The sequence below is a fragment of the Pleurodeles waltl genome, chromosome 9 (assembly GCF_031143425.1).
Source record: "Pleurodeles waltl isolate 20211129_DDA chromosome 9, aPleWal1.hap1.20221129, whole genome shotgun sequence".
NCBI lineage: Eukaryota > Metazoa > Chordata > Amphibia > Caudata > Salamandridae > Pleurodeles > Pleurodeles waltl.
Window position 1 is genome coordinate 416,002,883 of NC_090448.1, and position 26,575 is coordinate 416,029,457.

General features: G+C 43.2%; 1 protein-coding gene across 1 annotated transcript in view; it reads right to left on the bottom strand.

The window, feature by feature from the left end:
• The window catches only part of LOC138259451 (estrogen-related receptor gamma-like), a 139,345-nt gene that overhangs the window by 68,236 nt on the left and 44,534 nt on the right, over nucleotides 1-26,575 (bottom strand). The window contains exon 2 of the mRNA XM_069207202.1: nucleotides 24,260-24,642. Coding sequence (XP_069063303.1) covers nucleotides 24,260-24,642 — 383 coding nt within the window. The remainder of the gene's footprint in view (nucleotides 1-24,259; nucleotides 24,643-26,575) is intronic.

Below are 26,575 nucleotides of genomic sequence, written 5' to 3' on the forward strand. Positions count from 1 at the left end.
GCCTTACACATGGACAAATGGAAAATAAGAGGCTTGCATTTATTTTTTTGATATTGCCATTTTGACCTGTTTCTGATATGGTCTTTTAAAGTAGCTCTCTTCTTTTTGTTCTGACCACATGTTGATCAAAATGGTGCCTTAGGTAAGAAATCTGATTATTTTCATTTTCATGTCTATTATCAGCCTTTTTTCAGAGCTGGTGTTTACTTTTCAGTGCAGACAGAGCATTCCGTTCAATAAACCTTTGTAATGGTTTGAGCCAAACATAAGATTCCCGATTCCCAAGGAAGTAGCTATTATCTAGCAATGCACTGCCTAGAATGAATGATTTCTATCAAGATTCATTCCTTCTTCTTAATGCCGCAATAAAAGCTAAAATGATACATGGCAAAGTAGCTAAACTCGATTCCTAAAGCATGACACATATAAATGTCACAAGGTGAACCTGGATCTTTTACTCGTTTTAAAAGGATTTGAAATATTAATGCTGGAAGCTGTTTTTATTAAGGCACATCAAAAAAGGCAGTAACAAACTGTAAAACCTCAAAGACAGGCCACCAAATTAATTTAAAAAGATGGGAAGCTTGAAGTAAAACGAAAGGTGGAAACAGTTGTAACTGTTTTCTTACGGACATGGAGAATGAGTGTGGATCAGATTCGATTGATTTTAAGCCTATGAATAAGTTATGTCAGGATGAAGTATGTTATAGCAGCCAGCCTTTTCAGGAACAGAACAATAGAGCTCAAAGGAAATAGTTTTATTAACCTTTTTAATGTAAAGGTACTTTTATAATGTTGTTGGTTATGCCATGGAATAAGCTCCTTTTAGGAGCTAATACTTGCTGGCTCTATTGCTGTTTTTAAAGCCAGGCTTAGGTCAGACTTTTCAAGCATTTGGCAAAACTGGGCACTATATTGAACATGCTAGCGCCATCACCTGATAACCAACAAAATAAGGTACAGGAAGTAGACCTCAATGCACTTCACTGTATGTAGATAAAATAATGGAACATCCACAGCATAGGGTTAGGCTCTTAAGGCTCACCAAGGAGTTCCATAGGCCTAAAAAAGAAGTATGCTGAGTGTACTTAGTAAATAATTCTGAAAAAAGGATGCTCATAGTTTTTATTTTCTAGAAGTAAGACGTACTTTGCTCTGTGTAATATGTGAAATGCTGCCTAACTATTTAGCAGACGCTTTCTTGTGTTCAAAAGCTTTATTAAACATAAAATAAAAAAGGTGTAAAAAATAACCTGGTACATTTAAAATAACTCAATTGTAACAATCTCCTGGAATAGAACAATGAAAACAGGTCATTTAGAAGTACTTTACTATGCTATGCTGCAAGTGTCATAACTGAAAGTACAAATGTGAAAGTCCATAAATATGATACAATCTCAGTCAGGCTTGAAATATTTATTTTCTTGCAGCACAAGTTCTCTAGTAATGCTGTATGTATCAGATATACATAAATAAAACGTTAACAGTGACCACAGCATGTCTCCTTCAACAGCTAGATTTACAAATGATACACTAACTCTGAAGTCTTTATTAATGATACAGTCAATACCACCAAGTTGTGGGTGCTAAATCCGTTGCAAACTCCCGGTTGCTAATAATGAGGGGCAAAGCACTGGCCAGTAGTACATCAATAAAATGGCTTTTGTTACACAGGTTTAATCATTTGTTTGATAAACTACCTAAATCCATATTTGAGAAAGATAAAGGAAGAACAGAGTTAATTTTGGACCAGACCTAAACCCACAAACATAAAAGAACAAGAACAAATGAGACCAGAGGTCCCTGTTTGTTTAGAACAGAACAATACTAACCATTGTTCAATAAAAGATGTTTGTGTAGTGTTAGAATCTCTGGAAGTAGACAGATGTTTTTTTACCGAATCTTATCCCATTCTTAAGAAGAAATATTAATATATATACTATTTTCTAAAGTAACTATATTTCTGAACTATCTCCCCTGCATTATTTAAGATTTATACATTGCCTTCATCAAGCTAACTCTGTCTTAACTTTCACGGTCTCCTTTTACACTTAGACGGTCTTATGTAACTTTTCAATTACTAACATATTGTCTGACGTAAATAATGGGTCCTAGATATCATTTACAGGAATATCATCCTGTTTCTATGATCAACTCCAATGGGGGGATATTTTGTAAGACCATAATTCGACTAAAATATTCTGGGACCATACACCCTTAAATACCCTGCCTTCTGTGTCAAGGTCTTGCCACAGTCTCATGCTTCATGACTCTTTCACTCATCCTCAATTTATACTTGTAAAACATTTAACAACACATCTTTAATAAGACAGAGTCTTCCAACAGGTGACATTTTTATGTACTATTGTTATTGTCAGACTACAGTGGTACTGGCTTAGACCATTAGAAAACGGATCCATAATGTATGTGATGTCTATTAATGTTTATTATTTTTTAATCAAAAAGTACATTATAAACACATCAAAATATTAAGATAGTGGCTACATCTCAAATCACTCCTTATATATTTTCATCAAATGCAATACCATCAGATGACGCCACATAACAAGACCCCTCGTGAGACCTTTCCCAATCATGTTGATGCTTACGATTGTTCCTTAACATCAGGTGTTTAACCACTTCACTGATACGTCTACCTACTTCCTTGTCTCCCTCCCTGAGGCCTGTCCATCCCAACCAAATAAATACAGCCCATGCACTGAAGCCCCTCTTCCCACCGTTGACTGCAGGTATCTATTTAAAGTGAAAGTAAATGCTATTAAGGTACCGTTCAAGTCTTAATCAAACAATGGAATAGTTGTGTGATGCAGATAATCAGCAGCTGCAAAACCTTATGAGGCCACTGTAAGATTTACTAATTATATTAAATAAATGTGATTTCGCTGGTAGTAACACCCGCATTCCCTTGTGAGATGAGATACAACACATTACACTCTGAAATGCACAGTGCACCTCACTAGTGTGATTACTTGCACTACTCTTGAGATCCTGAGTGACACTGCTCGTGATTTTGATAGTAAAGTGAGAGTGGACCCCAGGCACTCAAGTATATGCTCCACATAAACCTGTTGTAATCAGTATTTCTGCCTTACCAGCTGTCTACTGTAAACCACTGACAGGGCTACATGCTGTAGGCCTAAATTTAGTGGCAAGGCAAAGGACTGATCGAGTACTTGAAATAATTTTTAGGTCTATCTCAATATATCTTCAGATCATCCATGCCAGATACCTTTGGGTAATATAATAATAGAAGATGGTTTTAACTATCAGATGCATGCTTTCTTCACGTTTCTGTCCACTGGATGTGCCAGAGCTTGGTATGACAGCTATATCTACCCCACAAACGAGGCCTATATATATTCTGCCCATTTCCTTGCTTGCTGCAGCGATGTTGATCCTATTTGGACTCCAACTCTACCCTTTCTCTTTCACAGTAGATATTATGTCTAAATTTAATATGTTTATGTTAACAACAGACCATAACAAAATACCACATTCGCAGCAACATAACACAATTAAAACATAGCAGGATCACAAAAATGGAATGCCAGATAACATCTGCAGTACAAGACAACAAAACCATGTTTTAATAAAGCGGTACAAATATACAGTAGTGCAAAAAAAAACAATAGAACACATCACCACCGCAGAACGCCACACAAGCAGTGCTTAATTTGTGCTTGTTGTTTTCCGGTGCTGAGCACCAGCACTTATTTTTGAGGGCCGGCGCTTATTCTTCTGCCCCAGGTATTTGCTGCGAGGAAAATGCACATATGGGAAAGACGGAGGAAGAGAAAAACGAAAAATCATCACAATAGCAGAAAGCTGCAAGAGTAAGTTGAAGGGGCAGGGAGTGGCTTTAAATAGATTGAAGAGGCCCGAGATGGCTTCAGGATCACGCTGCCTCATTATCCCGTGCTCCCATATTTAATTGCAGCAGCTGTGTGTTTAAGAGGAGGGTTTGAGCACCGGCACATTTTTATTTACAAATTAAGCACTGCACACAAGTATACACAAAAGTGCCTGTCACACATTACCACCTCCAGAATTTTTTTCTCAGTGATGAAAGGTGTTTGGAGGAAGCACTGTCTTATTTTAAGAGCAGGGACATGATATGGCGCGAGTTAAAGATGTTATGTGATACAGCCCCTCCAGTCCCAGACCGAGGGCACTACAGCTGCACTGTCTGCGTCTTCTAACCCCCTTCAACAGGCTGAATATTCACACACCAATCAATGGGAGACCCTCTTCTTGGTCGGCAAAACACAATTTACAAAATGGGTCCTTTTTTTGTTTTTTTCCCGACAGTTTCTAAATCAATTAGGGGTCGAGCAGCAGTCCGATTCCCGGATCAATGGGAGCCCGCGATGCACTGATCAGAGCTTATTGATTAACGTGACAATCGTCTCGTTTTCTTTCATTTTGCATTTTGCCTCCAGAAGTCTAATTAAAGCGCAGAGATGCAGAAGTCGCCTTTCAGATGTAAACTGGGCCAAGCGCCTGCGGCCCGGCGTCCGTGAGCTGAGTGCTTTTAGCAAAACCAGCCTTTGCTCACTGGGAGCCATGGTGAGGTAGTGGTGGGGGAAGTTCACAAAATATAGGCCATAGCATCGCTGCTACTATACAACTACAAGCATAAACGCTCATTGGTGCCATTCAGTTGTATAATTGTTGTCTACCCACAAGGAGATAACAGATTCACCAACATTTTGTGCTGGGTGACAAGAGTGACACACGTTGGGTCAAAATGTTTATTCTGAATTTACATTCCAGCGCAAAATATGTTTTGCACCGGAAAGGTGTCTGAAAGTCATGAAAAGCAGCTTTTTGCTTTACTCTGCATCAAAGGAGCATTCAATGAGTGGAACATTGGCATTCCCTTGCAACCACCCAAGGTTCTTGACACAAAACCCTATCTACTAACAATAGTAGATGAGGTTTTGGGCCAAAAAAAGAACACCTCTTTGAGACAGGTGTAAAAAGGAGAAATGCTTTTATTTCTCCAAACTTATTCGACTTTGAATGTATGCTGCTCTGTATGCGCATCCAAAGTAGGAACAGTTTTAAAAGATTGCACATCTTGTTATCTCCTTGTTCTACTCTAAGGGCCAGATGTAGCAAGCAGTTTTGCCCATTCTATGTCTATGGGAAAATGTGTTCGTACATATGGCCCAAAGTTCCACAATAGTCTTACATTTGCTGCTGAGGACAAAAAGGGGAACTACAGAAAGTAAGCAGGGCTCTTAAATATAGTCACATTATCTACCATGCAAGAGCAAAGACACAGGCCCTCATTATGAGGGCGGTGGTCATGAGACCGCCAGCCTTGCCACAGCGGTCCTACCACTGTGGAGCCGGCGGTAAGGACTGCCATATTAAGAGTTGTAAGGCTTGGATGATGCCAAGCCTCCACAACCCCGCCTGACCCGCCGGTGCGGTCGCTCCGCACCGGTCAGCGGTGAGCACCTCCAATCTGACGGCAGGCCCCAGCCTGCCGTCCGGATTATGAGTCTGCAAACCGGCAGGCTTTCCGTGGCGGTCACCCCACCACGAAAACCCTGGCTTTCACGCACCCGGCGACAGGAATCTCTATTCCTGTCGCCGGCACACACATGCACACAGGACCCCACACATGCACACATCCCCCCACCTGTCCACACACTCACATACACCCCCCCACACCTTCACGCATACATGCATTCACATACACACCCATTCAGCATACGCATACATGCACTCAGACATCCCCACTCACATTCATCAACACAGACACCCCCACTCACATTCATTCACACAGACACCCACAGACATGTGTACATCCATGCACACACACATTCACATTCACTCGCATACACGCACGCATTCACCTCCCCCCTCCGCAGACATGCACACACGCACCCACACACACAGGCATCCTCCCCCCTTTTTCGGACGCTCACTTACCTTCTCCGTCGAGGACGATGTCCGGGAGGAGATGGGTCCTGGCAGTCCTGCATCAACAGCACAACCATGCCAGCAGGACTCCGTCAAGACGTATTACAACTTGTAATACGGCAGAAAGAGTCCTGCTGCCGTGGCGATGCTGGCGATGCACCCGCCTCTTCACTGCCAACCACCAACACGAGTGCTAGCGACTTTCCACCACAAAAATGGCAGACGGCTGCCAGCACTCGTAGTATGGCGATCTGCAGACCGCCAGCACTGGAGGTCTAGTGGCGGGTTTGGCCTAGGCGGTCAGGGAAATTGACCGCCAAAGTCAAAATGAGGGCCACAGCTGAGATCCAGGTAATCAGCATTGCAATGGGCACTGTAATGGACCAAATTAATATGCTGCCATTGTCTACTTAGTTATGTACTGCAAAATATACAAGTCTTCGCATGAAAGCTGCCCTGTAGATGTTATGTTAATACCTCATTTACTTTCTGTGACTACAGTTTCTGCAACAAGAAATACGGCTTACCAGGGTCAACGATAAATCAGCACCGGAGTAACAGTGGGCAAACCAAGGCTAGCAATTTCTACTCCTGGCAACAACAGATGGGCGTCCATGAATGAGTGATTACATGAGCAATATTTTAAAGTGCACAACGAAACTAAAATACATCCAGTATACACTGTAAATGTGTAGCATACCCTGTGTATTTGTATGATGTTGAATTCATGTGTATTAGAAGATTAACACATATGTATGCAGGATTGACTTAGGTACATCGATGGCCCTGGCCAGTGCGTTTTGTATATCAGCATAGGCTACCCATATGTTGTCCACCATCTTTTACAAATGTACAGGGAAACTTATTTCCAAGAGTATACAGGAAAGAAGGTAAGTGCTGGGTAGATGGTGCAGCAGTCCACAGCTCAAAAATGTCTCCCCTTATCCAGGTGATACAACTGCGGTGGAAACAAAAGGATGGAGCCTGCTCAGACTTCATGGAGAGCAGTGACTGATGCCGGCTTTGTCAATTGGGGCATTAGATTATTTTATTGCGATTGCTATACAGCATGAACTTGACACAAGGAAATGACAGCACTTTACAAGAGAAGCAGAGTAAATCCACACTCTTAGGCACATGAAGTTTAACTGATTAGCATGGAATCACAGGAGGTTGAGCAGAGACCAGGATCGAACCTGGCTCACCAGTTCCAATGTCAGTGGCTCTAGTCTCTGGGCCACATCTCCTCTGCTACTAAAGTGGACACGACCCAACTATAAATCACATCTCAGTTGACTCAAATCCCATTTCCAGTCACCACTGTCCCCACCCTGAAAAACACTGTGGGGGAGGGATGTGTGTATTCCAGCATTAAGAAAGTGTTTGCTTTACATACAACACGCTAACACAGTTTTGCCCTAGACTTAATATGGTGCATATTTCCTTTAATCATTTTGTAAGGGTATCAGCATCTAACCCTGCCCTTTTATGTCACTTTTGCTATTTGTCTATTTTCAATAGTGTCTCGTAAATTGTGTACCTGAAGGATATCAGGATGTGCCAGCAATTTCGGAGTAAAAATAGGTCAATTCGCAAATAAAGGTAAACCTAAACGGATTCATGCCAAGCTGGCAGCCAATGAAAAATCACTTGGAATCACCCTTGACATAGACTTCTCCTTCAAAGAACACAGAACAAACAGTATGATAGCAGGGTACAAGTTCTCAAGTCTCAAAAAGTAAAAACTCTTTCTCTCTGAAATCGACTTGAGGACACTTATTAAAGCTGTGGTCGAGGCAAAGCACTACTCCACAGCCTTCCTGAGACCACCTGGACAGGCGACTTACATGATGCTGCTTACTTCATCAGCAGCTTAAAATGTTTTGCCTCATCATTCCAAAACTGAAAGAACTTTATTGGCTCTCCATTAGAGGTCTGAATCTTCTTAAAGAACAACTGCAACACCTACAAGGCCTTCAGCAACAATACCCCTGCATTACTGGCTGAGAAACTACCTCTGGAGGACAGCACCAGACCAGGAGCACAAACATCTTCAGTGAGTGCTACCACCATAAATGATTGAAGCATACTATTTACCTGCCTCATTGTAAATATTCAGTAAACCTATCTAGACTTTTAACCCATTGTATTGCTCTCCAGTTAGGTTTGTGCTATGCGAATACTACTTCTTATGCAGAGGCATAAAATGTAATCATCATATTATTCAACAAAATGGGCTGCCATTGGTAATGCTAGCATGTCAGCTCAGTCCAGGCCTCCTAAAGAAGACTTGGTGAGTTTTTTTTTTTTGTCTGAAAAGGTTTACAATGATAATGATATTCACTCTGCAAAGTCTGCTAGGTTTCCAGCTTTCTCTAGAACTTTAGCGAAATATTTTTTCCCCGCACTTACTGTTTTGAGTTCATATCCTGCTGAGTGAAACAAGCCAACTCCTAAAGCAGCGAGTCACTCTACTTGCTTATTTGTGTCAAACGTATATGGCATACAATTAATTAAAAATTAATTCGCTACAAGTATACATTTTTGGAGCTTTTCCACAATATGGCATTGGTGCAAAGAAGAAGGCCAGAGGTTGTCATCAAGGTATATCTTTTCTAAAAATGTTTCTTTACCCCGAAAATAAGGGTATAAAATGACTACATTTTCGTAAAAGTTAAAGTTTTATGGTGTAAATCCAGTGGCAAATCTCCTGAACATCTACAAAGTTTGAAAATTCTTTCCATTCCAATCCATAGAGGTGTCTAGTGTGCATTTCAGGTCCCAACAGAGCCTTCTCTCCATCAGTATTATTCAACATATTTATTTACCCATTGGCAGACTTAATCCGAATGTGTCATTATTTCCGAAGTACATTCCAATCATAATTACCCTCAGTTCTACTTCTTTCTAGATGGAGACCTGCCTGAATCAGGTTTCCATATGTAGTTCTCCAGCCCAATTTTGAATGACACAAAATTGGGTCTCCTGCTCAAAATTGTATTGATGTGCAGTATGAGAGGATGTATGCGCATCATGTGTTTAATTACATGTTAATGTCTTGCCATAATAACGTAAGTAATGTACGCTCACCAATTGTGACTTGTGAATTCACCATGTAATTTTCCGACATTATGTTGGTGTTTTTTATTTGTAATAAATACGACCCGAGATGTTTTTAACAATCCATTAATTGTGTCTCAAGTCAATATGTTTGTTTTCTGGCTGTTTCACCAATGGCGCTTGCCTAGTCTTTGTCCTATGTAGGAATCTGTGATTGACCCTCTGGAATCAGGTTCAAATGCCCACAGAACCTTTCACCCTCGTGAAATGAATATCATTCAGTAGGGTGACATAATCTGTGCTATTTAACACCAAAAGAAGCAATGTGATAAACATGCATATTTCAAGTACATGTTATGTTTTTATCCAACATGTTGTATATTGCTTTGTCACAACTCACTTTAGGCTAGCCCCTTTTGAAAAAGAATAATTGTTATTGCATTTGACTTTGATTTTATGTATTTATAGTACAGACTTAGCACAAAGAAGCAGGGCAGCATTTTACAAAGGACACTTTAATTGTACCTAGAACATCTTGGACATGTGGTCCCATGCATAGAAGCATATGTAGATAATATTCCTAGGGTATACAAAAAAAGGGATGGATACACTGCTATAATTACTCTCAGGCACCGGTCATTACTGCGCCTCATCCCAATAAATCATTATTATGCACTCTATGCCATCTCTGTTTAGACCTAGCCATATTCCGGTCAGCCTTGACCTTGCTCCATTGGGGGGATAGTCCAACCTGAACTGCCACCAATGTCCTTCCTGAACCAGAACAGAGGCAACCTAGGAGCAGCTTTGCCCTAGTTAGGACTCATCATCCAGGAGGATCTGGCCTAGCAGTTCAGGCTGGACTGTTCCCTTTGAAGCAGGGTCAAGACTGGTTTGCATATGGCTGGGTCGAAACTGAGGTGGCATGGTGGTTGAAAAATGATGGATTGAGATGCACCCCTAAGCGATTGCCAGAGGCTGAGATTAATTCAAGCATTCCATCCATCAGCTTCATGTTCTTGCAGACAGTACACATAGGGCTACACATTTTTAGCCAAGAAGATCTGACTTGTGCTTAAATGAGGTTGCCAATGGAGGACTGCTGGTGAATGACAAAAAGTTTCAAAACCCAAGCAGATAGCAAATAAAAACCCAACAGTCACTGGTGATTGTTAGTAAGGAAGGCCGTGGTTCTGGGATTTTTTTTAAATCCTTCTGATAGACCAGAACAAAAAAAAAGCATAAACATTTTAAAAGCCTAAATAATTGAAGATTATGTAGGAGAACACTACAGTCACATGTGTGGTTTGCATAAGGTGCTCCCACCAGACCCAGAAAATAACAGTAACCATACCTGGAAACACATTGAAAAGAGGGAAAAGTATTGCTAATTGGGTGTTTACATGTGAGAGCACAATGAGGACCCTCGGCAGAACGCATTTGTATGTTTTTTGTGTGCACTACCTTGGTCCAGGGGCTTCCAAACACTACATGAACACGAGATACATTTTCGCGTTTTATTACGCACGGGGAGAGTAAGTGATTTGCTCAGAACCAGAGGAAGTTGAGGACTCGAACCTGATTTCCCAGTTAGAGTGAGACAGTAGTTCTGGGCGGTGGGCCTCATTTCCTCTTGACTAAACTGTGCACGTAGAGTTGAGTTAGGTACTCCTGGCAAACCTGCGAAGTAAAGATCCGTGGGAGCTGAGGTTTAACGGGCGTGGGAACTCAGTCCCACCTTCTGGAGCTGTGAATGAATTCTCCCGCCCCGAGAATGATGTGAGTCCGACGGTAGATGCAAACTGCCCTCGCCACTGAGTGCCTCTCTGCAGCAAGACTTAATTCATAGCAGACGCGCCAACTTTTCAGCGCCTCTAAGCATGCCTCTCTTAGCCCCAAAAGAATGTAATCTTATTTAAGCCAATAAAAGCGCTCCTTACCCTTAATACTAGACTGCGAGTTTAATCCCTGTCTAAAGCTGCCCTTACACAATGGGATTACACCACGGCCCAGCTTTCCATTCTTCGCCCTGCCACCCATCCGTACTCTTGCCTCTCCAAAACCAACCAATGGAACGCGACGTGAAACGTCACAACAGTGCTTTATTTGCTGAATACCTGAGTTACCGAATATCAAGGTTGTCCAATCTTAGCTGCATAAACGTGCTTCTTTCTCTAATCACTCTACGCTGCCGTTCTCTTTATCTCACACCTGTAGGTTTTTTTCATCCCTGCTTTCTCCCTTTATCACTGTTTTCCTGTCTTCTCTTTCTTCTTCATTCTCCGTGTCCTGATTTCTCTCGCTTTCTCTGGGCCAAAGTCTCATGATGACAAATAAGTCCCTGTCCCCACCACCTTTAATCACCAGCACAAATTAAGCACTGCAATAGCAGGAAGGTGAGATGTTTTGGTGTACGATGCATCCAATCAGATGCAACAGACAGTACCTGGAAAATTATTTGCATCTGAGTTTGCAATGTTAAACCCAAATTTTCCAGCAGAAAATCTGCTTGTTGTGCTGAATTCACCTTCGGGTTTCATTACGGTTGTCTTCATTCCGCGAATATCTCCCTCTGTTTGGAGTTCACAACAGCCCTGCTCCCTGCCTAAATCTAAATTTCTTCAGCACTCACCTAAAGAGAGGTCTCCTCAACATTCCCATATTCTGATCCTTTCCCATCATTCTTCTGGAGAGATTAGAGAGGAAGTTATATTGCCATAGGATTCTCATCTGTGGAGAATCCTCCAACAGTCAATGGGACAGCATCAGAGACCACCCGCTCAGGCACAGGGAGTCTGTGCTGTTTCCCCATCCCAGCTGTGCAATACAGCAGGGTTGGAGAAACTTAACTGCGCATGTCTGTTTGGCCGGACTAGAACTACTGTCCAAACTGACTTGCACATTTAATTGCCCACGACTACTCCACTCCTCCTCCCACCTCCCATGGCACGGCCCGCCCCTCCCCACACATGCTGGCTCAGCCAGCAGCTAAAAAATAAAATGATAATAAAATATGGTGTTTTCAGCTGCAGGCTCTGAGTCAGTGGGGCGACGCTACTCCGCCATTGCGGAGGAGCCGCCACTGGTGCAGTTTTATAGCCGGATTTCTTGTTCGGCCGCCGGGATACTGTGTCACAATGAGATGGATATCCCATCTGCCATATCACAAGTGCCATAGGCTACTATAATGCTCGTGCAATATTTTGGATGAGACATCCGTCACATTTATGATGTAGTAACCTGCTGCCAAACTCTAAATCAGGCTCATAGTGTGGTGGCCCATATTTTGCTTGATAGTTTATCACCATAATAGATGCTCAATCACTGCTTTTGTGTAAGCCCCCCTGCACTGTCATACCTCACACCTTTGCAAGTCCACATCCTTATGGCAATACTGACTCCCAGAATATGCTCTTTCTTTTTTTCATTATTTGCATCAAAAGCACAGGCTCCAATTCACTAAGACATTCACGTCTGTACACCTGTATGTACGGCTGAACATGGCTCCATACATACCTGTCAGTTATTTAGAAAAGAGACCAAGCAGTGGCAATGGTTTTGCTACCACTTTCCCCACTGTTTAAAACTACACCGTAGTAAATTCCATACTGTTTACAACGACACGTAGTAAATTCCACACAAGCAGTGGCGGTGTGGGCAGATCAAGGATTTGCTTGCTTTGACAGTCTGTGAATACCTGCAACTTGGAGTTTGTTGACATTCACAATCTCTTCTTGGTCTTTTGCCCACCCTAGAAGTACCCATCACTGCCACCATTGCTGACTCAGTCCGAAAGGTATAAATCTGGCACTGCATATATTCAAATAGCAGGAACGATGTCATTTTGAAAACTGTAGAAGACCAGGATGACTACCGCAATTGGTGATACACCACTCCTGAATGAGGAACACCCTTCTTACCAAACGTTTTATGACACTCAACAAACAAAGAAAAAAGAGAAACATGGCAAGCGGCCAATGCAAACATTGGTAAGGAGAAAACAGGGTTGGAGTGATAGAGTGCAGAGCTGGAAGACAAATTAAGAAGTAGGGAGAACTAGATCTACTAGGATAAAGACATATAGAAATACTAGGTTAGAGGCAGATGAATAGGTACCCGGGTACATGCAGCAATAGGGTTTCTTTGGATGTAGCTGTAATGAGGAATGGAGAAGGGTAGAAGCACTAGATCATAGGAAGGGGCTGAGGAATAGCTGATGAGGTGAAGAGAGGAACACAGGGAAAAAGGATAGATGAGGGAGTAGGGGCAGCTACCTGCTCAGGTATGAAAGCCATTCAGCTGAGAGATTTCTCCTCACTAGAACACCATGCATTTGGGAAATAAATGAGGAAACACGCTAGTGGAGAACATGTCTCCTAAACAGGATTTGTTTTCCTCATTATGCTCAAGAATCACACAAAATGAAAATAGGCCTTCTCTTTTTTACACTAAAACAGACAGCTACTGGCAAATTATATTTCTCAGTTATTTTTCAGTAACTGCAAATTGAGAGACTAGACAAAAGGAATTGGTATTATTCAGTTGAAGGCCTGTCTTCATTCTCACCAATGCATTTTCACAGGCAGAACCCGATGCAAAGCTGCCAGTGTCCTTTGTCACATATAAAAGAGTTGAAGCATCTGCTGTCACAAACCCACACTCCACCACTGGTCTGTATTCCTACCTGCACAAGTCCCAAGCATATGGAAAACAGGAACTTGCGTTCTAGCCTACATTGGTCCTAAAATGTGAAAGGACTGGTCGCTACACATAAGAGACTCCTCCTCACTTCTTGAATTCCACAAGAAGCTGAAAACCTGGGTTTTCAAATAGTCCTACTAGGCTCTAGATGTGGTTAGACTCACACCTGCTCAGCACAAGAATACCACCCTGGATGATCACACGCTCTACAAATCTGCATAACATAACTAGCAAGGTTCTACAGTACTTTGGGTACAGATCAAAATTGTATTTTAATTCATTTGATGCAAAATACATAGGCTTCAGTTGTGAGTGTATTGCTAAGCGTGCTTTATATCTGGTATTCTTCAGAAATGCAGTGGTAATACTGGGATGTATCCCAGTAAGACTGTTTATCTCTTCCTTCCTCACAGAGATGTCAAACAGCTACTAGAGGAATTGTGTGAAATTACATTTAATTCCAGTAGTTATTCCCCAAAATAACCGGCCTAAAGAAAAATGGTCGTAAAGATGCTGGTAACTATATATTCCATTTGTGACAGTATGATTGAGGTGGATACTAAAATATTAGACTGTAAATTAAGCTTTTATTATACAGGTATAGTGAATCATAAAAGACAAAGAGGGTAATTTAGAGTTTGGTTGATTCAGGACATCTGTGAAAAATTGGCAGATGTCCCTTTCACCTTATTTAGAGTGGATATCCATGTATGCATTCGAAATGGGACAGACCGGACATATGCTATTGATTGAGGTCCCTAATCTGTCAAACTCTAAAATACCCTTTTAATCAAGGGGACACAGTGGAGTTTGGGATTGTGGTGTGCACAATTATAATCTAAATGGAACAGTTAGGAACTATAATTGATACGTTACACACATTTACAAACTTCCTATTTTTGTCACATTGGCAAAAGTTACATTGGAACAACTTTTTTCTTTTTTTTACAAAAAAATATACGTTTTTTCTGCCAGACTTGTTATACAAAAGTAGTTTTTGTAGAAACATTTCTTCACCAAAAGGTTGAATGATGTGTTTTTGCTCTCAAAACTCCTCTATGCATGAAATTTCTTCCTTTTTTAATTTCTGAAGTTTAAAAAGTTGATGAACTTTAAAAAAGACATCATGTATAGGTAGACTTAGAACCCTAGTCTAGGTAGTGCTCAGAGTGGGCAGAAATCATGCTAAATGTGAAATAAGTGGATTTCTGTGTGTTTAAGATAATTTGGGCCTCATTACGAGGCTGGTGGTCTTGAGACCGCCAGCCTCTCGGTGGTAGGTGGACCCCTGCACTCCTGGCGGTCCGACCACCACATTACGACCCTGTCGGTTGGACCGCTGCCATCACCACCAGTAACATGGTTCCCGGTGGCATGGTGGCGTTCGGACTCGTGGCAAGCAATGGCAGTGCTGAGTTCAGCACCCCTGTGCTGATCATGACCCATTTCCACCAGCCTTTCCATGGTGGCTGCATCGCCATGGAAAGGCTGGTAGAAAGGAAGTGCAGGGGCCACCCTGCCCAGCACCCTCACAATGTGCACTGTCTGCTACGGCCAATTCCAATACCGCCACACTGTTTCCACTAGGCTGACTGGCGGAAACCTCCAACTATGGAGGTTTCCGCCAGTCAGCTCAGTGGAAACGTTGTAATCAGGCTGGGGGAAGTCCGCCAGCTCTAAGGCAGTCTCCTCCCTACGGGGTTGTCGGGCCAGTGGTCGGCCCACCAGCCTCGTAATGAGGCCCTTTGTCTTGTTACAGAAGAGGGGTATCACTACATTAAGAAATTCTGTGTGCGAAATGTTCACTTTGGGGAAAATCAGTGACAGCACTGGCAAAAAGCTGGTGCTAATATTGTTTCTACATGTTTTTCCCTATTTGAATTGAAATGTTCCATAATATCCCAACTAAGGCTTGTGGGAAGCACAGTTATTAAAATAGTGGTATTATGTTGGCCTTTACGAATTGTGGTTGCTTGTGCACATTCTTTTAAATTATTTTTTCCCTTCAAAGAAGAATGTTGAAAGGGGAAAAACAACATGGGTTAATTTTGCAGTGTGTATTTACACAGATTTACTGTATTTTTAGGTATAGAAAAGGGATATTACGCCATTGAAAAAATGTAGCAGCGCCATTTCAGGACATTCCAAAACCGTGAATGTTAGCACCAGCCAAACAAGCACTGGCAAAGCCAATAGGTCGTGGCTATACAAGAGCTATTGACAATGGATTTTTGGCATGTTGTACATCAGTGTGGCTGCTGTTCAGCATGGCTAAAGGTTATTGGCATGGAGTGTCTCAGAGTGGAGTGGAGGAGTAGAGTGTTGTAGAGTGGAATGAGGGAGTAGAGTTTCATAGAGAAGTGGAGGAGAGTGGTGTGTTCATTGTAGTGGGGTGGATTGGATTGTAGTGGGGTGGATTGGAATGGAGTGGACTGGATTTGGGTAGTGTTGATTGTAGTGAATTGGACTGGCATGGTGTGGACTGAACTGGAGGGGGTTGATTTGGATTGGATTTGGGGAGGAATGGACTAGGGTGGATTGGAATGGGGCTGATTGGATTGAGTGGGGTGGATTGGATTGTTGTGGATTGGATTGGTGTTGGGTGGATTTGATTGTTGTGGGTTGGGGTGGGGTGGACTAAGGTGGTTTGGAGTTGGGAGGATTGAACAGAAGTTGGGTGGATTAAGGTGGACTGTATTGGACTGGAGTGGGGTGGTTAAAGGTGAATTTGATTTGGAGTGGGAGGGATTAAAGTGGAGGTGGATTGGTTTGGAGAGGGAAAGACTGAACTGGGGTGGTGTAAACTGGATTGGGTTGGATTGAGGTAGAGTGGGGTGGACTGGAGCAGAGTGGGATTGGAATAGAGTGGGGGATTGGAGTAGACTGATGTGAGGTGGATTGGAGTTGAGTGGAATGGATTGGGTGAATTGGATTCAAGTGGGGTTGATGGAAATTGAGTGGACAAAATCTCTTAATTTCGACTAATAGCCATAAAAGCAAGCAAACAAACAGTAAAATCACAAATATGTAGTATCCTAAAAGCTATTTACAACTCAATAGAATAAATTGGTTTACGTTGAATTTTTCAACAGCAATGTTCCCTCTACAACAAGGTGAGTACCCTGGGCTACTGTGGACTCAATGGGGTGGATTAGAGTGGGGTGGATTGCATTTGTGTGGGGTGGATTGGACTGCAGTGTGGCAGCGTAGATTGAAGTAGGGTAGAATTTATTGAGGTGGGGTGGATTAGACTGTAGTGGGTTGAGTTGGATTGTGTGGGGAAAATTGGATTGGAGTGGCGTGGACTGGAGCGTCGTGGACAGAAATGGAGTGAGGAGGATTGGATTCAGTAGGGTGGATTGGGTGGCTTGGATTTAATTGGGGTGGATTGAACTGAAGTGGGATGGATTTAATTGGTCTGGATTGTGGTGAATTGGATTGTTGTAGATTGGGTTGGATTGGATTGGAGTGGGGTGGATTAAGGTGAACTGGATTGGACTGGGCTGGCGTGGACTGGATTGGAGTGGGATGGACTAGAGTGAGGCAGGTGGATTGGAGTGGAATGGATTGGGGTGGGTTGGGTTGGATTGAAGTGGAGTTGGGTGGATTGGAGTGGGTTGGATTGGAGTGGGCGGGTTGGATTGGAACGTGGTGGATTATAGTGGAGTGGGTTGGAATGTATTGGGGTGGGTTGGATTGAAGTAGTTTGGATTGTGGTGTATTGGGGTGGGGTAGATAAGATAGGATTAGTGTGGGGTACAGTGGATTGGGGTGGTTTGGATTGGTCTGAATTAGATTGGTGTAGGGTAGATTGTGGTGGATTGGAGTGGGGTGAATGTGGATTGAGTAGGGTGAATGGGGTGGGGTGAATTGGATTTGATGAGGTGGACTGGACTGGAGCAAGGATGTGTGGAGTGGGTGGACTGGGGTGGGAAATATTGTTCTGGATTGGAGCAGGACAGATTGTTTTTTATTGGAGTGTGGGAGATTAGAGTGGGCAGATTGTTTTGGATCAGTATGGAGCGGATTGGAGTGGGGAAGTTTGTTTTGGATTGGAGTGGGGCAGATTGTTTTGGAGTGGGGTGTGGCAGACTGTTTGGATTGGAGTGGGGCAAATGGTTTTGGATTGGAGTGGGGAGCTTGGAAGGGGGCAGATTGTTTTAGATTGGACTGGGGAAGATTGTTTTGGATTGTAATGGGGCAGATTACTTTGTATTTTTTGGATTTGAATAGGGCATATTGGAGTGGGCCACATTGTTTTGGATTGGTGTAGGGCTGATTGTTTTGAATTGGAGTGGGGCAGATTGAAGTGGAGCAGATTCTTTTGGATTGTAGTGGGGCTGATTGTTTTGGCTTGGAGTTGGGCAGGTTATTTTGAATTGGAGTGAGGCAGATTGTTTTGGATTGGAGTGGTACAGATTGGAGTGGAGCATATTGTTTTGGATTAGAGTGTGGTAGATTGAAGTGGGGCAGATTGGAGTGAGGTGGATTGGGGTGGATCAGGGGGAGGTGGATTAGATTGGAATGGGGTGGACTAGATTGAAATGGGGTGGATTGGACATGAGTGTTTTGGATTGGAGTGGGACAGATTGGAGTGGGGCTGATTGTTTTGGATTGGACTGGGGAAGATTATTTTGGATTGGAGTGGGGAGATTGTTTTGAATTGGGGTGGAGCAGATAGTTGTGGATTGGAGGGAGGCAGATTGTTTTGGATTGCTGTATTGGAATGTGGGAGATTGTTTTGGATTGAAGTGGGGCATCTTGAAGTGGGGTGGATTGGGAGGATTGGAGTGTGGCAGATTGGGATGGAATTAGGTGAATTGGATTGGAATGAGGTGGATTGATTGGACTGGAGTGTGGTGGATTGGACTGGAGTGGGTTGACTGGAGTGGGGCAGATTGTTTTGGATTGGAGTGGGGTAAACTGAATTTGGGCAGTTTATTCTGGATTGGTGTGACGGAGATTGTTTTGAACTGGAGTGGGGTAAACTGAATTTGGGCAGTTTATTTTGGATTGAGTGAGGGAGATTGTTTTGGACTGGAGTGAGGCTGATTGATTTGGAGTGGAATGAGACACCTTAGAGTGGTGTATATAATTTTGAATTGGAGCTGTGCAGATTGTTTTGGACTGCAGTTGGGCAGATTTTCTGGATTGGGGTGGGGCAGATTGTGGTATATTGCAGTGGGGCGGATTGTTTTGGATTGCTGTACAGGAGTGGGGCAATATTTTTTGGATTGGGGTGGGGTGGGTTGGGAGGATTGGAGTGTGGTAAATTGAAGTGGATTGGAGTCAGTGGTTTGGATTAGAGTGGGGCGGATTGTATTGAAGTGGGGTGGATTGGGGCATACTGCACAGTTATGTGTTAAAGCATAAGTTTGAAAATTATATATAAGAAAGAAACAATGTGGCTTTGCAATATTTAGAGCAAGATAATAGTCATCTTTTGAGAACAGCGCCAACGAACCAAAACAAAACAAGAGTGTAAAGTGAGAATAGAAGACTTGGTAAAATAGAATAAAACATTAACTACAGATAATACAACTTTGCAGTTCTGTTTGTCCTGCTGGGCACAATTTTGCCAGTCACACGCCATCTGTTTGCTGAGCACTAGCAGTTAAAAACAACAAAATGGTACCTCAATAACATCAGGAGCAGCAAACGGCACTGATTAACTGATTAAGTTGAATCAAATAGTGCTTTGGACCTGCTCCATGTACAGGAACAGAAATGATGAGATGCCAGTCGTGACCAATTACAAGACTGCAAGGAAGAGTGTCAGGCAAGCCAACAAATGATAAGCAAAGGGATTGATCCAAGCCCTTTTCTAAATACAACAGCATCTTGCAAGCAATATGCATGCACTAGCGCATGCTATCAGAGGCTCAACCCGGAAAATGGTGCTTCCTTCACTTTTGAAAGCTGGAAAACATGAAGATTATTCCACACTGAAACTGACATATGCGCTGACATCACGACAGGTGTGGTAACACAATTACTGGATTAATAGTATTACTGCAACAGTCTTTCACTAAATGTACCGTGATGGGATGTCCATTTGGAGAACATTGACAGCTGGAGTTCTGCAGCTGTTTTCATTAATTAAACATCGAACATGTAGCACAGTTCTAGTTTAAATTGCAAGAAGACTTGCAAGTAAGCATACAGTTATAAATTGCATGCTAAAGTGACTTTTTAAAATAAGTTTTATATGAAAAGGCGAGGCTGAATCAAATAGAGCAAAACGTAAAAACTAGTGGTGTTGCAGGCGGTAATTCTGAGTATTCCACAAAATAGTGCAGCCAGGGAGCATTGATGTAATCCAGGCACTAATGTGTGCAGCTGTGTTGATTTGTTTTCTCCATTGACAGTGTTTCTAGGAAGTCTCTCTCTGTGCGGTGCTGTCACTTTAAGTGTCAGGAACTGGAGGGATAGTTAGGTATGAAGACTAATCAATAAGCATTTAATCATGTAGCTGTAACCCCTGGCCCTGCCGTCACGCGCCTGTCCGACTACATTGTTCCCTGTGATGTACTAGGGCCCAGACCTCAGAACTGGATGCCTTCCAGATTGGGAGAGCTGATGTGAGGACACTAACAAATAATAGTGGTGTCTCCATGCCAGAAACCTGCCTGGTCCAAACTGACACCCCTTCCTGGTCCAGTCCAGCCATTCTGTTCTCCGTTTTCAGCACAGTAAATGACGAGTATTGGCAAAAATACTAGGGCCCAGATTTACCTAGCCCTTGAGTTGCCATTACATCATGCAGGGTAGGTCAAGACAATGCAAGGGCTTCAGTGAGATTTACTGTGTCACACAAAGCCACCCTGTGTAGCTCCGCATGATTTATTAAATCTGGAGTAACGCAAGGCAGTGCAAGTCGTCTCTTGGGTGGAGCGTTGGTGTTCCCATGCATCCACCCATGTATTTTGTGCATTCCCAGATTTACTAAGTATAGTAAACCTGGGAATGTGTCAAAATGATACACCTTCCCCGGTGTGGCGTAACAAGAAGAAACATGTTTATTTCTCCTCATGCTTTTCCTGTTTCTACATGTGATGCATTCTGCAGAACACATAAGAGGAAAAAAGCTTCAGAGGATCTTTTTGTGCAGGAAAGTGTCTCTTCCTCCTAAAAGTTGATCCTGATGGAAACGCAGACACCCTTGCACCATGGCACAAGGGTGCCTGCGTTGGTGCTAGGCTGAACTCAGTGCCTCAGAGAGAGAGCAGGAATGCACCATATCGCAATAGATATGGTGCATCCCTACCCTGTAACGCAGCGCATCAAGTTGTCTTGCTGCTTTGCGTGACTTGTTAGTAACTCTGCCCCTCAATTTGAGGTTAATGCGCTAATGTATGCAATGTTAGCCCATTAAAATGAGACACTGAAGAAGGAGCCGGCAGGATTGGACAGAGAGGGCTGTAGTTGGGAAATAGTCCCTCGTACAGTAGAGATGAAAGGAAACACTCAATTAGCTAACACCATTAGGTGAGAGAACAATAATCCACTGGGCTGAACCAGGACGTTAATGACAAAGTCTCAAGCCAATCGCTGAAAGAGGCTCATTGAAGAAAGCCAAAGCTTGAAGGTGTGGACCTAAAGCCTAGATATTGTTTTTTTCTTCTCTCCTAACTATGTTATTCAGGTTTTTATATACAAACAATCGGCAGTTTGCAAGACATATGCATTCTCAAATAGCACATGTCGGCATTTTGATTAAGGAATACAATGTACAATGTTTTTTATTGGACAGTCATATGGGTGCATCCGCTGGGAGGCCAAACATGCACACCCTGTCAGTTTGTAAACATCTCCCTGGGATCCAACCACTCCAGTGACCCCCTAGAGTTTCTGTGTGGATCTGGACTTCAAGCCATATCTACACAGTGTCTCGAATAGTAAGGTTAACTCTTATGACTGCTATGTCCAGGACAACCATGAAACTGCTAGCACCTAACTTTAGTTCCCTTCTTTTGACTCTTAAAAAAGAGCGTAAAGTGTTAGGACGCCCTTGGCAAAAAATATTTCCGTCTTTACAAAAGGAACTACAAGGAAGCAATTAAACTTTACAGCAACACCATCAGGACCACACTCGTCACATTCTATTCTTCAATAACTAAGGCCTTTAACTCGGCCAGAGAGATTTTTACAGTTGTTAAATAGATGTTAAACTCTGCCCCTGAAATTGCTGTGGTAGTTACTACCTTCATTTTATGTAATGGACTGGCACACATCTTCTGGAAATAAATTAGCGACACATACTCCGCTTTCCCTGCTGAGGCACGGGATATAATAGTTCCAGGTATCTCTGACCCTCCTATTCTATTGGGTCCCTGTCTGTGGTCCTTTAGTTCTATCCAAATAGAGGATCTTCATATCTTGGCCAAAATGGTGAAATCAGGCACTTATTTGGACCTCGCTGCACCCCATTCCATCGATAATAAGGGTGTATCTATTATCTATGTGTCTCTGGCCAATCTGCTTATTCTGTCAGGCTGCAAGGCCCAGGTCACCCTTGCGTTGAAACATGCAGTGGTTATTCCACTATTGAAAGAACCTTAATTGTACTTGGCCAGACTTGAACGTTTTTGCCCAATATCTGTTCTCCCTTTTCTACCAAGATTTTAGAAACACATATCAATTGTCAACTCTCTGCTTATCTTGAGTCTCACAATCTGCTCCACTCTTCTCTGTTGGGTTTTCGCCCTGATCAAGTAAAGATTCTGCTTTGCTATAAGTTGCAGAAGAACCTAGAATGAACCTTTGATCAAAGTGACTTGGCAGCAATCATCTTGCTTGTTTGAGCTCCACATTTAATACAGTGTCCTATAATTCGTTATTACGGAGACTCGTGGGGTGTGAAATTAACAACAAGGACCTAGAGTGGTTTTCCTCCTTTCTTAAGGAGATATGTTTTCGAGTTTATAAGAAGCCATTCTTCTATTCACTTTGCTAATTCCTTGTGGGTTGCCTCAGGGTTCTTCCTTTAGTCCACCCTTTTATAGCATTTATGTCCACTCCTTAGCTGCTGTTGTGGAATCATTTGGCTTTGCCTTCAACTCTTACATGGATGAAATCCAGAACGTAATTTCACTGTTGCCAGAGTAGGGAAATAACTTGGAGTAGTTAAGGAACTGCCTCTCTGATGTTGCACGCTGAATGGGACTTAGCTGCCTGAAGCTGAACGATGGAAAGGCAGGAGTGATGGTTGTCGGGAACCATCCAATCTTTAGACCCCTGCTTGGTGACCAGATGTTTTAGGCTCTTTTCCTTCCACCAGAGCTGGTAGTAAAAATCTGGGCTCTGGATGGATGATATATTAACCTTAGAACTCCAGATTAAAAGGCTGTCTTCCTGCTGTCATGGTCTCCTCGGGAGCCTCAAGAAGGTATTTAGGGCTTGTCAGTCTTCCACTCCAAAAAGCCATGCTCCAAGCTACTATTACATCCCGTCTGGTCTATTGGAATGTATTGTATCTGGCAGTCTCTCTGACTTAAAAAGAAATCTGGAAAAAATACAGAATGCAGTAGAATGCCTGATTCTGAATATATCCACAAACATCACTCAATCTCCTCTCACCTGTCAGAACTTCACTGATTGGCGGTAGAAAAACAAATCAAATTTAAGGCCCTCTGCTTTGCTTCCAGGCCTTCGCCAACACTGGTGCCAGCTTTCTTGGACACCTGATTTATCCCTAATTCCTAGTAGTGCTCTGAGGTCCTCCAACCTCATCCTGAACCTCCTACCAGGATTAGACAGCCAGGAAGGATGGTAGTTTTTTTCAGTTCTTTGCATCCAAACTCTGGAATTCCCTTACGCCTTTCATGTGTCACTGCTTTAACAAAGCAACCTTTAGAAAACAATGAAAGGCTTGGCATTCTTAATGGCTTTTTGCTGAATTTCTGTCTTGTAGCTTGTTCATTAAAACTGGGAAGTCCTGGTTGAAGAGCTATGCGCTGGATCAATCCTAAACAGAAACAGAACTTTAAAAGGGGCTTTCAGCCAGCTCTCTTCATCCATTGATCTGTTATTGTGCCATTCACATTTTTCAACAGCGTTCAATATGGGGCAGTGGGTAACCTAACTTTAGCCATTGGCTAAGTTAATTGTGAGTGACAGTATTCTGCCCATAAACAAGGAGCTCTTCCACTCACAAAGTAATTTCTCCCTTCAGTACCAGGGGCTACTATGGCAATGTGTGCTGCTTTTTAAGACAAAAAATATTTTAGCTTTTAGTCATTTGTTTATTCATACATAAATATTCCCCTCCCCAATGCGGTTTACCCATACTCTCATCATTCATTTGATTCCTTTCATGCTTCTATGGCCTCTCTGAGAGTTATGATTGGTTGCCTCTACTGAATTTACAGACCTGGTTGTCATTGATTTCTGTTGATTGTAGCACTGATTTAAGAGGAGGTCTAGGGGACAATTGGCCTAACTTGCTGAAGGCCCCTCTAACTTACCACTGCTTCCATCAGCTGTAAACCTAGAGAGAAATCAAATTAACTCCTCCCAAGCATCAATAGAATCCAGGCCTTACCTTGAATAGTTCGCTTGAAGAAAGCCTTGCATGCCTCGCAGGAGGCAACTCCATAATGATACCCAGAGGCTATGTCCCCACACACGAGGCACAGCCGCTTGGGCAGTGAGCTGAGCATGCACTGCATGGCTGACTCCTCCTCCATTGATATGGGGCTGTCAGCAAACTGCTTGTCTCCTGAGTCGGAGAAGCCCAGGAGTGTAGTCGGTGAGTCCAGACCCTGCGATTGGCCTCCGATAGACAGCCCGTAGCTGCTGCTTGTGTCTGACATCCCACTTGGGCTGAGATAGCCGCTAGTCTCCATTTGCAGAGGTGGACTCGAGGGCTCTGTCTTGACCTGTAGGTTGATGGTGTGACTGTCTGCAGCTATTCCACATAGAAACCTGCAAAAACATTACAATGGACATTGTTAAATTAATGTAATGGTTTAAGCTCTGCCACGATACCATACCTGTGGGTGTTGCTGTGTTCTGCACAGCAGCCATGTTAGAGTCAGGCAAACCCATGCACTTTGGTGAATGAATGATTATAATACTGGGTTACACTTCAACATTGAACCAACCTGTCCTGCAATCAGATCGCAAAGGGGCTCACGGTTATTACCAGTATTAAAGGAACTGAAAAGGAGATGCATAAAATCATAATTATTTTATGTTTAGGATAGTTTTCCACTCACCCCATCACCTTACGAGGTGCCAACATACTTTACAATAAAAACGCTGAATTATACAATGGGGACAGTGGTGGGGCACAAAGTGAAAACATTGGATAGAAGGACAGTTAGGAGTGAGTTCCACAGCTCAGGTGCTCTGAATGACAATTAAATGCTTCTTCGAATACTATATTATTGCCTCTCCTTGATAATTCCATATGCAAATATATCGTAGTACTATAAATCAGTTTTGACATGCTCATTTTCTTTAATTTTGCATTCGAACTATCTTTTCGTTTTCCCCATCAGAATAAGAGGGTCATTCTGCCACCGACCACGGGAGCACCGCCAACAGGCTGGCGGTGCTCCAATGAGCATTCTGACCGCGGCGGTTCAGCCGCGGTCAGAAGCGGAAAGTCAGCGGTCTCCCGCTGACTTTCCGCTGCTCTTTGGAATCCTCCATGGCTGCGGAGCGCGCTCCGCAGCCATGAGGATTCTGACCCCCCCTACCGCCATCCAGTTCATGGCGGGAAAGCCGCCATGAACAGGATGGCGGTAGGGGGGGTCGCGGGGCCCCTGGGGGCCCCTGCCGTGCCCATGCCAATGGCATGGGCACGGCAGGGGCCCCCGTAAGAGGGCCCCGAAAAGTATTTCAGTGTCTGCCTTGCAGACACTGAAATACGCGACGGGTGCCACTGCACCCGTCGCACCTTCCCACTCCGCCGGCTCGATTACGAGCCGGCATCCTCGTGGGAAGGTCGTTTTCCCCTGGGCTGGCGGGCGGTTTTACTGGAACCGCCCGCCAGCCCAGGGGAAAACTCGTAATACCCGCCGCGGTCTCTTGACCGCGGCGCGGTAATTTGGAGGGCGGGATCCTGGCGGGCGGCCTCCGCCGCCCGCCAGGGTCATAATGAGGCCCTAAGTGTTTATCTTTTATGGTATTACTTTTAAACTTCACAATTTGCCTTATATTTTCATTCATAATTGCTGTTTCATTGTAAATTTGATTAACAAGTTATTTTTGCTACCATATTATTGTATTTGTAAACATACGTTTACAATCCAAAAAGAAGGAAAAGAGAATGCATTGCTTTTTAAAGAATGCGGAACCCTTGAAGAAGTCAGGCATTAGCCACCTTAGGTTCTTCTGTTGTAGCTACTACCCCTGGCCCACTAGTCAAGAATGGAATTATAAAGATCTAGCGATTTGCATAGCTTTGTTTTTCAACACATCCATTTCGAACCTGACCCGGAAGAGCATAGATAGCAGGCGCAGGTAGCAGGCACAGAGCATTCAAATGGGAATTGTATCCTTCAAGCATGAAACTGATCCTTGCCTTTCAGCAAGAGCTCTGTGCATTGGTTGGTGCCTCCTGCTCAGAGGATCGACAGTTTTCCCACAAACCAAACGCGTCCACACCATGGCTTGGTTCACAACTCCATGATTTGTGTCCATCCAGTCAGAGGGACAGGGCAGTGAGCCGGACATTCACTTCTATAACAAAGCAGTGATGGGCAGATCCTGAGATTAAATCCCAGCAAAGCCCACTCAACCTTCCTCCCTCCCAAAGACAGTGAATTGATTAGCATGAGTGAGTACTGGTGACATCTGTATTTAGAAGTGCTTGGAAGCCGCAGATGTGTAGTATGAAGCGCTATATGAA